The sequence below is a fragment of the Heterodontus francisci genome, chromosome 19, assembly GCF_036365525.1.
Source record: "Heterodontus francisci isolate sHetFra1 chromosome 19, sHetFra1.hap1, whole genome shotgun sequence".
Lineage (NCBI taxonomy): Eukaryota > Metazoa > Chordata > Chondrichthyes > Heterodontiformes > Heterodontidae > Heterodontus > Heterodontus francisci.
This window is the reverse complement of record NC_090389.1, coordinates 61,842,621-61,857,965: the sequence shown is the minus strand read 5'-3', so window position 1 is coordinate 61,857,965 and position 15,345 is coordinate 61,842,621. Positions and strand designations below refer to the sequence as shown.

The 15,345-nt window shown below is 42.2% G+C and overlaps 1 protein-coding gene across 4 annotated transcripts in view; it reads right to left on the bottom strand.

The window, feature by feature from the left end:
* Positions 1 to 15,025, bottom strand: part of fam120c (family with sequence similarity 120 member C) — a 167,466-nt gene extending 152,441 nt beyond the window's left edge. For all 4 annotated transcript variants that reach the window (XM_068051762.1, XM_068051763.1, XM_068051764.1 and 1 more), the window contains exon 1: positions 14,310 to 15,025. In XM_068051762.1, the coding sequence (XP_067907863.1) occupies positions 14,310 to 14,783 (474 nt within the window). In that variant the 5' untranslated portion in view covers positions 14,784 to 15,025. The remainder of the gene's footprint in view (positions 1 to 14,309) is intronic.
* Positions 15,026 to 15,345: the final 320 nt, after the last annotated feature.

The following is a 15,345-nucleotide window of genomic DNA, read 5'->3' as shown; positions in this document are numbered from 1 at the left end:
GTTGGAGGATACCTATTTACAGGAGACTGGCTATGTTGGAGTGCCCAGGTCCTCACCGTGAGACCACATTTAGTTATCCATTTGGCCCTTTGTGAAAGGGAATGATCCTAAAGAAAAAAAAACAATCCTCATCTTCAGGACTCCAACTCTGTTCCTAACCTGGTAGAGCTCACACTTCCTATTCTGGAGAGTGACGCACCACATCGAACATGTTGGGTCTGTTTTGGGCCAATGATTAGTAATTCCCAACATGGAAGGTGTCTGGCTCTGCACCCAATGATATTACTGTTCTTCCAAGTGGCAAGTAGAGAGTTTGTCCCTTTAAGTCAGTCAAATTGCCCAATTTGGGTCTGGGCCTGGTTTATCTATTTCCTGCTGTCGCGACCTCAGTGAGACCGTTAACGTTAAGATACGAGATATGATCCGCCAGACCAATTTAAAGAATTACACAACAAGATTTCATGTTTTAAGACTATTATAAGATTATAACTAAACTAAAAGAAACCCCCATTAACTAAATAGTATTTTGTAAGTAGCTGATACCCCAAATTACAAAGAAAGGTATTTCTTTACTTATTAAAATACTTGAAAACCTCACACCACACTTATACGTTACACAGTCCTCCTTGGTGACAAAATCTTTGTGGTTAAAAGTTCCAAACGTTCTCAGTTGCAATGGGTCAGAAAGGCAGTGAATTTCTTGTGTGTTCAGGATAGTTTCCTGCAACAATATGTTGTAGAGCCAACAAGGGGGCAAGCCATATTAGATTTAGTAATGAGAAATGTGCCAGATTTAGTTAATAGTCTAACATTGTGTGAACATTTATCCAACAGCAGTTATAATATGATCACATTCAATGTAGTGGTTGAAAGAAAGCAATGCAAAACAGCTACCAGGAGTCAAGATTTATGTAAAGATGACTTCAATGCGATGAGAGAGAGACTGTCCATCGTAAACTGGACAAACCTGTTAATGGGTAAAACACAAAAGATGGAGGTGTTTCAAAAAAGAATTTAACGTGATACAGAACACGTTTATACTCCCTAAGAGGCAAGAGCTTTACTTGCAAAAATAGACAGCAATGACGACTAAAGAGGTAAGAGGCAACATAAAACTAAAAGAAAAAGCATACAAATAGGGAGTATGAAAAGACACTTGCAAGAGATATCAAAATGAACACAAAAACTTTTTACAATTATGTTAGGAAAAAGGGGGTGGTCAGGAGCAACGTGGACCCCTTCAAAACTGCCAACAGTGATAAACGTCAATGAAAATAAGGGAATCGAGGACATGCTGAATAATTACTCTGCGCCAGTATTAACAGTAGAAGAGGTTAGCATACTGGACATTCCCAAGGAAATACTGAATCAGGGACAGGCAAATTAACAAGCGAAATAACGGTAACAAATAATGGCACTAAAGAGTGACAAATCCCCAGGACCAAATGGTTTCCATCCCTCTGGGGTAGAGAATTCCAAAGATTCACTACCCTCTGAGTAAAGAAATTCCTCTTCATCTCAGTCTTAAATGGCCTACCTTGTATTCTGAGACTATGTCCTCTGGTTCTAGATTCATGTGCCAGGGGAAATATCCTATCTAATTCCACCCTGTCATGCCTTGTAAGAATGTTGTAAGTTTCAACGAGATTGCGTATCATTCTTTGAAACTCGAGAGAATACAGGCCCAGTTTCCTCAATCTCTCCTCAGGGGCCATTCCTCTATCCCAGGGATCAGTCTGGTGAACCTCCGTTGCACTCCCTCTATGGCAAGTACATCCTTCCTTAGATGAGGAGATCAAAGCTGTACACAATACTCCAGCTATGGTCTCACCAAGGCACTATACAATTGCAGCAAGACTTCTTTACTCCTGTACTCAAAACCCCTTTCGATGAAGTCCAATATACCATCTGCCTTCCTAATTGCTTGCTGCACCTGCATACTTGCTTTTAGTGACTCATGAAGATGATTGATGCAGGAAGGGCAGTGGATGGTGTCGACATGGACTTCAGTAAAGCCTTTGACAAGGTCCCTCATGGCAGACTGGTACAAAAGGTGAAGTCACACGGGATCAGAAGTGAGCTGGCAAGATGGATACAGAACTGGCTCAATCATAGAAGACAGAGGGTAGCAGTGGAAGGGTGCTTTTCTGAATTGAGGGCTGTGACTAGTGGTGTTCCGCAGGGATCAGTGCTGGGACCTTTGTTGTTTGTAGTATATATAAATGATTTGGAGGAAAATGTAGCTGGTCTGATTAGTAAGCTTGCGGACGACACAAAGGTTGGTGGAGTTGCGGATATAATACAGATCTAATACAGGTGGGAAGTATACAGTAAATGGCAGAACCTTTAGGAATATTGACAGGCAGAGAGATCTGGGCGTACAGGTCCACAGGTCACTGAAAGTGGCAACGCAGGTGGATAAGGTAGTCAAGAAGGCATATGGCATGCTTGCCTTCATCGGTCGGGGCATTGAGTATAAAAATTGGCAAGTCATGCTGCAGCTGTACAGAACCTTAGTTAGGCCACACTTAGAATATTGTGTACAATTCTGGTCGCCACTCTACCAGAAGGATGTGGAGGCTTTGGAGAGGGTACAGAAGAGGTTTACCAAGATGTTGCCTGGTCTGGAGGGTATTAGATATGAGGAGAGGTTGGATAAACTCGGATTGTTTTCACTGGAACGACAGAGGTGGAGGGATGACATGATAGAGGTTTATAAAGTTATGAGCGGCATGGACAGAGTGAATAGTCAGAAGCTTTTTCCCAGGGTGGAAGAGTCAGTTACTAGGGGACATAGGTTTAAGGTGCGAGGGGCAAAGTTTAGAGGGGATGTGCGAGGCAAGTTTTTTTACACAGAGGGTGGTGAGTACCTGAAACCTGCTGCCGGGGGAGGTGGTGGAAGCAGGTATGATAGCGGCGTTTAAGAGGCATCTTGACAAATACATGAATAGGATGGGAATAGAGGGATATGGACCCCGGAAGTGCAGAATGTTTTAGTTTAGACAGGCATCATGATCGACGCAGGCTTGGAGGGCAGAATGGCCTGTTCCTGTGCTGTACTGTTCTTTGTTGAACCAGGACACCCAGGTACCATTCGACATCAACGCTTCCCAACCTCTCACCATTTAAGAAATACTTTGGGTTTTTTTCTACCAAAGTGGATAACCTCACACTTGTTCACATATTCCATCAGCCATGTTCTCGTCCAGTCACTTAGCCTGTCCAAATCCTCTTGAAGCCTCCTTGCATTCTCCTCACAACTTACATTCCCACCTAGTTTTGTCTCATCAGAAAATTGGAAACATTATATTTGGTCCCCACATCCAAATCATTTATATAGATTGTGAACAGCTGTGGCCCCAGCACTGAGCCTTGCACTAGTAACAGCCTGCCATCCTGAGAATGGCCCATTTATTCCTATTCTCTGTTTTCTGTCTGTTAACCAATTTTCAATCCATAACTGTATATTACCCCAAATCCCATGTGCTCTAATTTTGTTTCCTAACCTCCTGTGTGGGACCTTATCAAAAGCCTTCTGAAAATCCAAATACGCCACATGCACTGGTTCTCCTTTATCTATGCTACACGTAACATCCTCAAAAAAACTTCAACAGGTTTGTTAAACATGATTTCCCTTTCATAACTCCATGTTGACTCTGCCCAATCATATCATTATTTTCTAAGTGTCTAGTTATCACATCCTTTATAATAGATTCCAATATTTTCCCTACTACTGACATCAAACCAACAGGTCTGTAGTTTCCTGTTTTCACTCTCCCTCCTTTCTTAAATAGCGGGGTTACATTTGCGTCTTTCTGGTCTGCAGGAACCTTTCCAGATTCTACAGAATTTTGGAAGATAACCACCAATTGCATCCACTATCTCTATAGCTACTTCCTTCAAAACTCTGGGATGTAGCTCATCTGGTCCAGGCGATTTATTAACCTTCATTCAATTTTGAGTACTACTTCTATACTAATACTATTAATTAATATTAACACATAGATTAAAATACCATGAACAGGTACAGAAAATAATCAAAAAAGCTAATGGAAAGCTGGCATTTATGAACTATATAATGAGCTTATGAAACAAACCCCAAAACACTTTTCCTACAAAATAGAGTTGAGAGGTCAGGTGACCTAATCCTGTACTGCAAATACACATGGAAACTGCAAGAACCCTGAGCCAATCTTCATGTCTGGACAAGCCTGGGAGAAGGCATTAAAATGTAAACTGCCCGTTCTGTGTTAATGGCTACTTATCTCCAACAAATTGGGTTAACAATTGCATTGCAGACTTGGTGACTCCAAATTCAAACTCAAGAGAATGGGTGCAAAAAAACTCTACTTTATCAAGATAGAATGAAGATGAGTGACACCCAGACCCCACTGTCTAACAACGGCTTCACCATCAGACACCATTTATCAGAATGATGAGAGAGAAACTCTGGTCACATGACAGAAACCAGGTTCTGATAAGGAGCTTAATAAAGATATATGCTAAGAAAAGAGATATCCATCTATGCCTATGAATATCAGCTTTGAACTACGTATAAGCAGCGAATGGAGTTTGGCCTTGAACTCCCTACCTGAGAAATCATACCAGGACCTCGCCAATAACCTTTGGCTGGATTATAACAAAAGCAGTCTACAGCAGCACATCCATCTCTCTAAATCTCCCAAGTCTTTCTTTGGTGAACAAGGGAAAAGAATACATGCCTGCACCATTTCAGTCTTTACCCCACGGAAACACAAGTTAAACAGAGGACACTTTTAAACCATCAAACCTAAATGCATGTTATCTTTTAATCTCTATCTTTTCTTGTGGGTGCGCGCATGTATCTGTATGTATGTGACAGTGGGTAAAGTTGCGTACATTTTCAGGGATTGTATAATAAACATCTATCTTTCTTTTAAACTTACAAGAAAACCTGTCATTTATCTGTTTGTTGACTATTAAAACGCTCAGGGAATAAAACTTTCTTTAAACAAAATGCTGTTTTCGCCAGCTGAGGTGACAAAAGGGGCAACCATCCCTGTCTCCTGCCTGACCGTAACAGTATACAAAGCCTTGGTTAAACCACACCTGGAGTATTAAGAGCAATTCAGGGGCACCATATCGTAGGACAGACTGTGAGGAGGTAGTGGTGTAGTGGTATTGTCACTGGACTAGTAATCCAGAGCCCAGGCTAGTGTTCTGGGGACACAGGTTTCAATCCCACCAGGGCAGATGGTAATATTTGAATTCAATTAATAAATCTGGAATGAAAAAGCTAGGGGCGAAAACACATTGTCGACTGTTGTAAAAACCCACCTGGTTCACTAATGTCCTTTAGGGAAGGAAATCTGCTGTCCGTACCTGGTCTGGTCTACATGTGATTCCAGACCCACAACAATGTGGTTGACTCTTAAAATGCCCTCTGAAATGGCCTAGCAAGCCACTCAGGTCAAAGCGCAATAAGAGATGGGCAATAAATGCTGTCCTTGCCCACATCCCATTAAAAACAAATTTAAAAAAATAAACATAACTGGCCTTGGAGGGAGTGCAGCATAGAACTACCAGAATGATACCTGGACTCCAAGGGTTAAATTACAAGAACGAGTTACACAAACCTAGGTCGTATTTCTTGGAATTTAGAAGGTTAAGTGGTGATTTGATCGAAGCTGTCAAGATATTAACAGGAACAGAGAAAACAGACAGAAATTATTCCCACTGGTTGGTAAGCCTAGGTCAGGAGTGAAATTAGAAAAAAAACTTATTCATGCAAATTTTGGTAGAAGTTTGGAACTCTCTTCCGCAAATGACAATTGAAATTTTTGTTAGCCAAAGGTAATTAAATTATATGGGGCAAAGGCAGGTAAATGGAGTTAGGTTGCAGATCAGCCATGACCTCATTGAATGGTGGAACAGCCTCAAGAGGTGAAATGGCCTTCTCCTAGTCATATGACTCCACAAACAATTAACAGGATTAGCACGATCAAACACACCATTAAAAATTTGGAAAACAAATGTCGACTATATCTATTAACTTAAATTCTGGACTTAATTTTTCACATTTTTTGATAAAATTCATAATAACTATAATTTTAATGTCTTGTCAATGATCTTTAGAAACATCTTACAGTCTGTGCATACTCTTCAAAAAGGTGCAACATGCTTTTATAAAAAAGATTTTATCAGCACCACTAATGAAAAGTACTTTTTTTTTCTTGTTTCCCCACGAATTTGATCAAATCCTTCACAAGATACAGCTGCAACAATTCCTGGTTGAAAGCCAGGATGTAGTACAGTTGCTATCTAATTTATATAGATATACCTCCTCCAGACAAACTGCATATATAATTGAGCCCAATAAGGATAAACTAGCACCGATGATGGTGCCATGAACAAATTGTAAAACTAACCTCCATGTATTGGACAAGATATAATCAACTTCTAAATACTAAATATAAACACAACTGAAACATAAAATTTAGAACTGTCATATCAATTGCAAGCACAGACTTTATCAATATCTCCTACACTCAGCAGCTTCACCTTGCTCCCAAATCCTATATTAAAAATCTTAGAATCAGGGATTGAAATTAGATTAGGGCTAAAAACATTCACTTCTTTTTGTCTGTTTGGTCTTCTGGTCATCATTCCTCAGCTAAGAGAACAGGCAGACAACCTGCTCCCAGGTACATGGCAATACCACTGACCTGGCAGTTAAATATGCAATCATGGTTTACATGTTCCCGCCTACTCCCAATATCCCTCGAATTCCGGAGAGATCAAAAATCTGTCTATCTCAGCCTTAAATACGCTCGACAACGGAGCATCTACAAGCCTCTGAAGTAGACAACTCCAAAGATTCACAAACCTATGTGTAAAAAAATTTCTCATCTCAGTCCGAAATGAATATCCCCTTATCCTGAGACTATGCCCCCATGTTCTAGACTTGCCAGCCAGAAGAAACAACCTCTCAGTGTCTACCCTTTCAAGACCTCTCAGAATCTTATATGTTTCAATGAGATCATCTCTCATTCTTCTAAACTCCAGACAGTATAGACGTAATTTACTCAGCCTCTCATCACAGGACAACCCTCCAAGTCCAGGAACCAATCTCATGAACCTTCGCTGTATTGCTTCCATGGCAAGTATATCCTTCCTTAGATAAGACGACTAAAACTGCACACAGTACTTCAAGTGTGGTCTCACCAAAGCCCTGTACAATTTAGCAAGACTCCCTTGTTCTTGTACTCCAGTCCCCTTGCAATAAAGGCCAACATGCCATCTGCCTTCCCAATTGCTTGCTGTACCTGCATGCTAACTTTTTGTATTCCTTGTATGAGTATGTCCAAGTACCTCTGAACATCAACACTTAAAAATTTTGCATCTTTTAAAAATTATTCTGCTCTTCTATTCTCATTAGCAAAATGAATAACCTCACACGTCCCCATTTGCCGCCCCTGTCCTCCTCACAGCTTACATTCCCACTTAGCTTTGGATTGTCAGCAAATGTGAATACATTACTCTCTGTCTCTTCCAAGTTATTAATATAGATTGTAAATAGCTGAGACCCCAGCACTTATCTTTGCAGCACTCCACTAGTTACAGCCTGCCAACTTAAAAATGCCCCATTTATCCCTACTCTCTGCTTCTTATCTGTTAACCAATCTTCCACCCTTTACCCCCAATCCACAGAGACCTTATCTTGTGTATTAACCTTTCGTGTGGTACCTTTTGGCAATCAAGTATACTATATATTCTGGCTCCCTGTTATCTACCCGATAGCTGCATCATCAAACAACTAAAATTTGTCAAACATGATTTCCCTTTTGTAAAACCATGTTGACTCTGTCTGATCATACTATGATTTTCAAAGTGCATTAAGACTTCCTTAATAATAGATTCCAGCACTTCCCTGATAACTGATGTCAGCATAACTGACCTTTGGTTCTGTTTTCTCTCTCCCTCCTTTGTTGAACAGTGGTGTTACATTTGCTAACATTCCAATTTTTCGGGACTGTTCTAGAATCCAGGGAGTTTTGGAAAATCATAACCAGTGCATCCACTATCTCTGCAGCTACCTCTTTTAGAACCCTAGGATGTAGGTCATCCAGTCCTGGGGATTTTCCAGCTTTTAGTCCCTTGGGCGGCACAGTGGCGCAGTGGTTAGCACCGCAGCCTCACAGCTCCAGCGACCCGGGTTCAATTCTGGGTACTGCCTGTGCAGAGTTTGCAAGTTCTCCCTGTGTCTGCGTGGGTTTTCGCCGGGTGCTCCGGTTTCCTCCCACCACCAAAGACTTGCAGGTTGATAGGTAAATTGGCCATTATAAATTGCCCCTAGTATAGGTTGGTGGTAGGGGAACATAGAGACAGGTGGGGATATGGTAGGAACATGGGATGAGCAGTAGTAGGATTAGTATAAATGGGTGGTTGATGGTCGGCACAGACTCGGTGGGCCGAAGTGCTCCATCTCTAAATAAATAAATAAAATAAAAAATAAGTTCTCCAATACATTTTCTCTGCTGATAATTATTTTAAGTTCCTCACTCTTATTAGCCCCTTGGTTACCCTCAATTTCTGGTATGTAATATGTTCTTCTACTGTAAATACTGACGTCTGTCATTTCCTCCTTCCCCAAGATAATTATTCCTGTCTCTGCCCCTAAGGGACCAATGCTTACTTTAGCTACTGTCCTCCTTTTTATACACTTGTAAACATTCTGACAAACCATTTTATATTCCTGGCTAGTTACTCTCATTCTATTTTTTTCCCTTTATCAACTTTTTGATCACCCTTTGCTGGTTTCTAAAACTCTCCCAATCTTCAGCCTTACTACTATTCTCGCAACATTATAAGCCTTTTCTTTTAATCTAATAACATCCTTGACTTCACTAGTAAGCCACAGGTAGATCTTTCTCAGAGTTTCTGTTTTTTAGTGAAAAATATTTTTGACGAACATTTTGAATCATTTCATTAAATGTTCCCTCACTGATAATTTAACGGCATAACTTTCAGTCTATTTACCCAATCAACCTTAGCCAGCTCTCCCCTCATACTTATGTAATTGGCTTTGTTTAAGATTCTTGTTTTGGACTCGAAGATGTCACTCTCAAACCAAATATGGAATTCAATTGTATTATGATCACTTTTTCCCAGAGGACCTTTTACTAGGAGATTACTAATTAACCCTGCCTCATTACACAATACTGGATCTAAAATAACTGTGTCCCTAGTACAGGCCTGCTACCCGACCCGAACCCAACGGGACCCGACATGTGTTGGGTTCGGGTTGGGTCGGGCCCATCTTCCGTGGCAGGCTTTCGGGCTCAGGTCGGGTCGGGCCGGACACACACGGTAAGTGCTCTGCTGGTAAGTATTAAAAAATAAAAAACTTACCTGAGCTGGGAGTCCGGAACTAAACCGTCTGCGCAGTGAGTGAGTAACGTCACTATGACATCATTGCGCATGCGCTGCAGCTTCTTGCAGGTTCGGTGTCAGGAAAGTAAGTAAAGGGATGGTTGGGTTGGGCGCGGGTCGGGTTGAGTAGTGGCGGGTTCGGGTCGGGCTCGAGGCAAAATCGGAGTGACTTGGACCGGGTTCGGTCGGGTTCTTTTTCCCGACCTAAAGCAGGCCTCTAGTCCCTAGTTAGTTCCACAATGCATTGTTCTAGGAAGCTGTCGGGAAAGCATGCTACAAACTCATCCTCCAGACTATCTTTGCCAAATTGATTTGTCCAGTCTATATGAAGATTAAAGTACCCCATAATTATTACATTATCTTTGTTACAAGCTCCAATTTATTTTTGCTTATTGTTCTGTCCAATGGGGTCTATAAAACTACTCCCAGCAGCATTTTCTAGCCCTTGTTATTTCTAATCTCCATCCATACTGATTCTACTTCCTGATCTGCTGATCCAAGATTCTTTGTAACTGCTGTCCTTATGTCATCCTTTATTATCATGGCTACTCCTCCTCCTTTTCCAAATGTTGTGTACCCTGGAATATTTATTTCCCAACATTGGTCACCTTGCAACCATATCAGAGAGTCAGAGTCTCTGTAATGGCTATTACATCAAACCCATTTATAACTGTTGGTGCCACTAGTTCATGTATCTTGTTACGAATGCTTCATGCATTCAGATAAAGAGCCTTCAATTTTATTTTTTTAGCCACTATTCTTTGCATGGGCCTTATTTGCTGGTACACTATTACCATTAAACTTTCTGTCCCATTCTGCTAGTCTTTCCCCAAATCACTACACTGCTCTATTACCTTGAATTTTCTATTTAGATTTCTAAATCTCCCTTCACCTATGGCATTCTATGTGACTGTGACAATGGTAAACTTTCTCTCCTCGTCCTTCTCGAACTGTCTACAGCATTTGACACGGTTGACTACACCATCTTCCTCAATGCCTCCCCACTGTCGTCCAGCTGGGTGGGATTGCTCTCACTTAGTTCCATTCTTAACTATCTATTCATAGCCAGAGTATCTCTTGCAATGTCTTCTCTTCTTGCTCCCACACCAGCACCTCTGGTGGCCCCCAAGCATCTATCCTTGGCTCCCTCCTATTTCTTATCTGCATGCTGCCCTTCGTCGACAACGCCTAAAGGCACAGTGTTAGTTTTCACAAGTACATTGACAACACCCAGCTCTACCTTACCACCACCTCTACTGACTCCTCCACTGTCGCTAAATTATCAGACTGCTCATCCGACATCCAGTACTGGATGAGCAGAAATTTCCTCCAATTAAATACTGCGAAGACTGAAGCCATTGTTTAGAGTGCCCGCTCCAAACTCCATTACCTAGCTACTAACTCGATCCCTCTCAATCTTGAGATCAAACCGTCTGTTTGCAACCTTGGCATCGCATTTGATCCAGAGATGAGCTTCTGACCTCGTATTCATACCATCACTAAGATCGCCTATTTCCATCTCCGTAACATCACCCGACTTTGCCAGTCTCAGCTCATCTGCTGCATCCTTCATTCATGCCGTTGTTACTTCTGGACTTGACTATTCCAATGCACTCCTGTCTGGTCTATCACATTCTTCCCTCCGTAAACTTGAGGTCATCTGAAACTCTGCTGCCTGTGTCTTAACTCGCACAAAGTCCTGTTCACCTATCGCCCCTGCACACGCTGACTTACACTGGCTCTTGGTCAACCAAAGTCTTGATTTTAAAATTCTCATCCTGGTTTTCAAATCCCTCCATGGCCTCACCCCCTCCCTATCTCTAATCTCCTCCAGCCCCACAACACTCAGAGATATCTATGCTCCTCTAATTCTGGCTTCTTGAGCATTCCCAATTTTAATCACTCCACCATTGGTGGCAGCGCCTTCAGTTGCCCCAAGCTCTAGAATACCCTCCTTACACCTCTCCTCCTCACTTTCTCCGGTTTAAAGTTTTTAAATGATCTAGCATCAATTGCCGTTTGTGGAAGGGAGCTCCAAAATTCTTCCACCCTTTGTATCTAGAGTGTCTCATAATCTCACTCCTGAAAGATCTAACTCTAATTTTTAGTCTTGGAATCTCCAACCAAAAGAAATAGCTTCTCTCTATCTACACTAATTCTTCCCTTACTATCTTGAAAACTTCGATCAAATCAATCTTAACCTTCTAAATTCCAGGGAATACAACCCTACTGCATGTAATTTGTCCTCATAACCCTTGGAGCACAGATATCATTCTGGTAAATCTATGCTGCACTACCTCCAAGGCCAGTATATCCTTACTATGATGTGGTGCCCAGAGCTGCTCATAGTACTCCAGGTGTAGTCTAAGTATAGCTGAAACATGACTTCTACCCACTTGCATTCCAGTCCTCTCAATATAAATTCCATGAGTCTTTGATTATGTTCTATACCTGTTCATGCCATTTTAATAATCTATATACTTGGACCCTCAAGTCTCTTTGGACCTCCACTGTTTCTAACGTTTCACCATTTAGACAGTACCCTGTTTTATCCATTTTAGGTCCAAATTGGATGATCTCACATTTGTCTACATTGAAATCCATTTGCCACTGTTTTGCCCATTCACCTAATCTACCAATTTTCTTTTATTCGTTCATGGGATGTGCGCATCGCTGGCTAGGCCAGCATTTATTGCCCAACCCTAACTGCCCTTGAGAAGGTGGTGGTGAGCTGCCTTCTTGAACCATTGCAGACCTTGTAATCTCTTTGTAATTTTATTCTTCCATCTAGACCTTAACCTATCTTTGTGTCATCAGCAAATTTGATATGTGCCTTTCTATCCCATCAACTAAGTAGTTAATAAATATGGTGAATAGCCGAACCCCCAACACAGAGCCTTACAGGACACTATTAGTCACATTCTGCTAATTAAAGTACCGGCCCAGTATCCTTACTCTCTGTATTCTACCACTCAGCCAATTTCTTATTCAGGTCAATAATTTGCCTTCAATTCCATGGGCCTCAACTTTACCTAATTGTCTCTTATGAGGGACTGTATCTAATGCCTTCTAGAAATCCATATAACATCCATAGGCATTCTCCTGTACACTACTTTAGTCACCTTTCCAAAAAATTCAATCAGGTTCATGAGGAATGATGCAGCTTTCCAAATCCCTGCTCGCTCTCTCTGATCAGCTGAATACTTTCAAGGTATTCAGTCACCCCATCCTTAATTATAGACACAAGCAATTTCCTGACAACAGATGTTAGCTTAACTGGCGTATAATTCCTGGAAATATAGCAAACCATTAAAAATTCTACAACAGTCCCTAAATAAGATTATTTTTAGTAACTATATAAAACAAGTTATAAAAGAATGTTCTTAAGGAAGTTGTCATTAAGAAATATGTTGTAGAGGGAGAAACTTAAGAGTCTACTGCAATGTGCATTAAGGATTCTGAAAAGGAGCAAGTTGCCTACAGCATAGCAAACAAAACCTCTGGTAACACCCTCTCCTGAGTCTGAAGGTTGAGTTCAAGTACCACTCCAGAGTCCTAAATACAAAATCTAGGCCAACATTCCAGTGCAGTACTCAGGCAGTGCTACACCGTTGGAGGTGCAGTCTTTTAGCAGAGAAGTTAAACTGAGGTCCATCTGCCATCAGATGAACGTAAAAGATCACACTGGACTACTGGTAGAAAAGGGGAGTTCTCCCCAGTGAACTGGCCAATATTTAGCCCTCAGCCTCCAACATTTAAAAAAAATTATCTGGTCATCAACATATTGCTGTTTGGGGGCCCTGCTGTACACAAATTAGCTGCCACATTTTTGAATCCTAAGTGACAGCAAAAATAATGCATTGACTTAGGGAGCTTTGGGACATCTTGAGGTTGCGAATTTTTTTTTACACAATGTACCACGCATTCCTTCAAATGTTTAAAAAAATTATAATACTCTGATTCCACACCCCCCTCCCCATTTTTTGACTTGCTTCAGTAAATTTTTATTCAACAATTAGGATGCCAGCCAACAGCCATTCCCATATACCGACACTTGCATTTACCACCAAAAATAGTCTGAAAATGAATGGCTACACAAGCAATTATGCCTTATAAACAATATCATAAAAGTACACTTTGTACTGCTTTGTATGTGTAAAAATCCAGTTACAACACTCTAGGAGCTACATAACTTCTTTACTAAGTTGCAAACCTAAAATATAACAGGCTTAATAAATAGCATAAACAACAAGCTTCAGTCTGCAAGTCAGCTGTGGTTCATTAGTAGTGCTCTTGCCCGAGTCAGAATGTAGTAGATGCAAGCCCCACTCCAGAGATTTTAGTGTATTATCTAGGCTGACACCTCAATGCATTGTCAGGTTTGACGTTTTTTAGATGAGACATTAAAGCAAAGTCCAGTCCGGCCCCTCAAGTGCACAAAAAATTCCACATTTACTACACTACAACACTGATTATATTTCAAGTATTTCATTGGCTAGAAGCCCTCTGGATCGTCCTGCTGGAGTGAAAGGCGCTATAAAAATGCCATTCCTTCTTTGAAATAATTCTCATTATTCATTTTTCCACTGACCAGTCCCAACAGCCTGACCCTAAGATTTTGTACATACTAATCTGTGTCGGGACCGGTTCGTTCCACGAGTATTTTAACCAACTAACCCTGCCGGCGGAAGTTCCGTGAGCGCCCCAAATGAATGACATGTTGAGCATCCAATCTTGGCTTCTAACCGGTAACCTCAAACACCAAAGGACGATCAGGGCAAAAGAGACGTAAACTGAGGGCGGGGATCTCCGCCAACAAATTAGGTTGAACCTTCAGGCTAATTAATACAATTAAATATTTGGCAATGTCTGGAATTTTCCTGTTGGTAGGCATTTACCTTCACGCGGAAGCGGAGCAGAGCGAGGCGGATACAGTGGCTCATACAGATGGGAGGCAGGAACCAGACTTTAGGCGGTGGGGTGCCTTTGTTCTGGACGTGGCTCATGATCTGCTGGGCCGTCTGCCTGTCGTTGATCTGCTTCTTCACCCACTCATGGAGGCGGGGTTTCTCCAGCGCACCGTTGAAGAACACCACCAGCTCGATGTTGCCGCTGAAACAGGCCTTGGACAGCGAGGCCAGATAGCTCAGCATGTGGTTCCACTGGCCGCCGCTCACCCAGTCATTGTAGAAGCCACCGTACAGGCGGTGGAGGCAGTTCTCGGCATCCACCAGCAGGCGGAGCGGGGTCTGCGGAGGCCGGTTGCGGCCTCCACCCACCAAGCTCCCCCTGGCCAGCTTCTGCAGCTCCACCGCCACCACGGCACTGGCGCAGTGCTTCTCGATGTACTCCTGAAATCCCTGCACCCCCATGGCCTTCACTCGCTCCAACTAAAGGCAGCCCGCCGGTGGAGGAGGGAGGGCCGCAAAAACAGAAACCGGAAAAAAAAAAGAAAACGGATCACCGGCGCGGCCCCTGGGCCGAGGTCCGAGTGGTGCAGGGAGGCTTTCGATGGGATTTGACTGCACTTTGCCAGACGGTAAGAGTGACCACACCGATCGCCGCCATGTGCTGTTACGGCGCCATGTCTGTCAGAGCCGCCGCGCAGGCGCACTCCCCGCGCTGCCTTGACGTCAGCGCTCACCCACTCGGAGGTCACGTTCAGGGGCGGCTGTCAATCAGCGAGCACTGAGTACACACTGCAGCAATAGGCGCAAGGCTGCGATCTTTACACTTACAGTTAAGCAAAAAAAACACGAACCCATTGCAAATATCAACATTTATTAAATTAGTATAATTTATTTTAATTACTTCGCAGGTCAATATCGCCTTCTGTATAAATCAGAAAATGTTGGAAATACTCTGCAGCATCTGTGGAGAGAAAAAGAGTTAACATTTCAGATCGATGACCCGTCGTCAGATTTTCAGCATCCA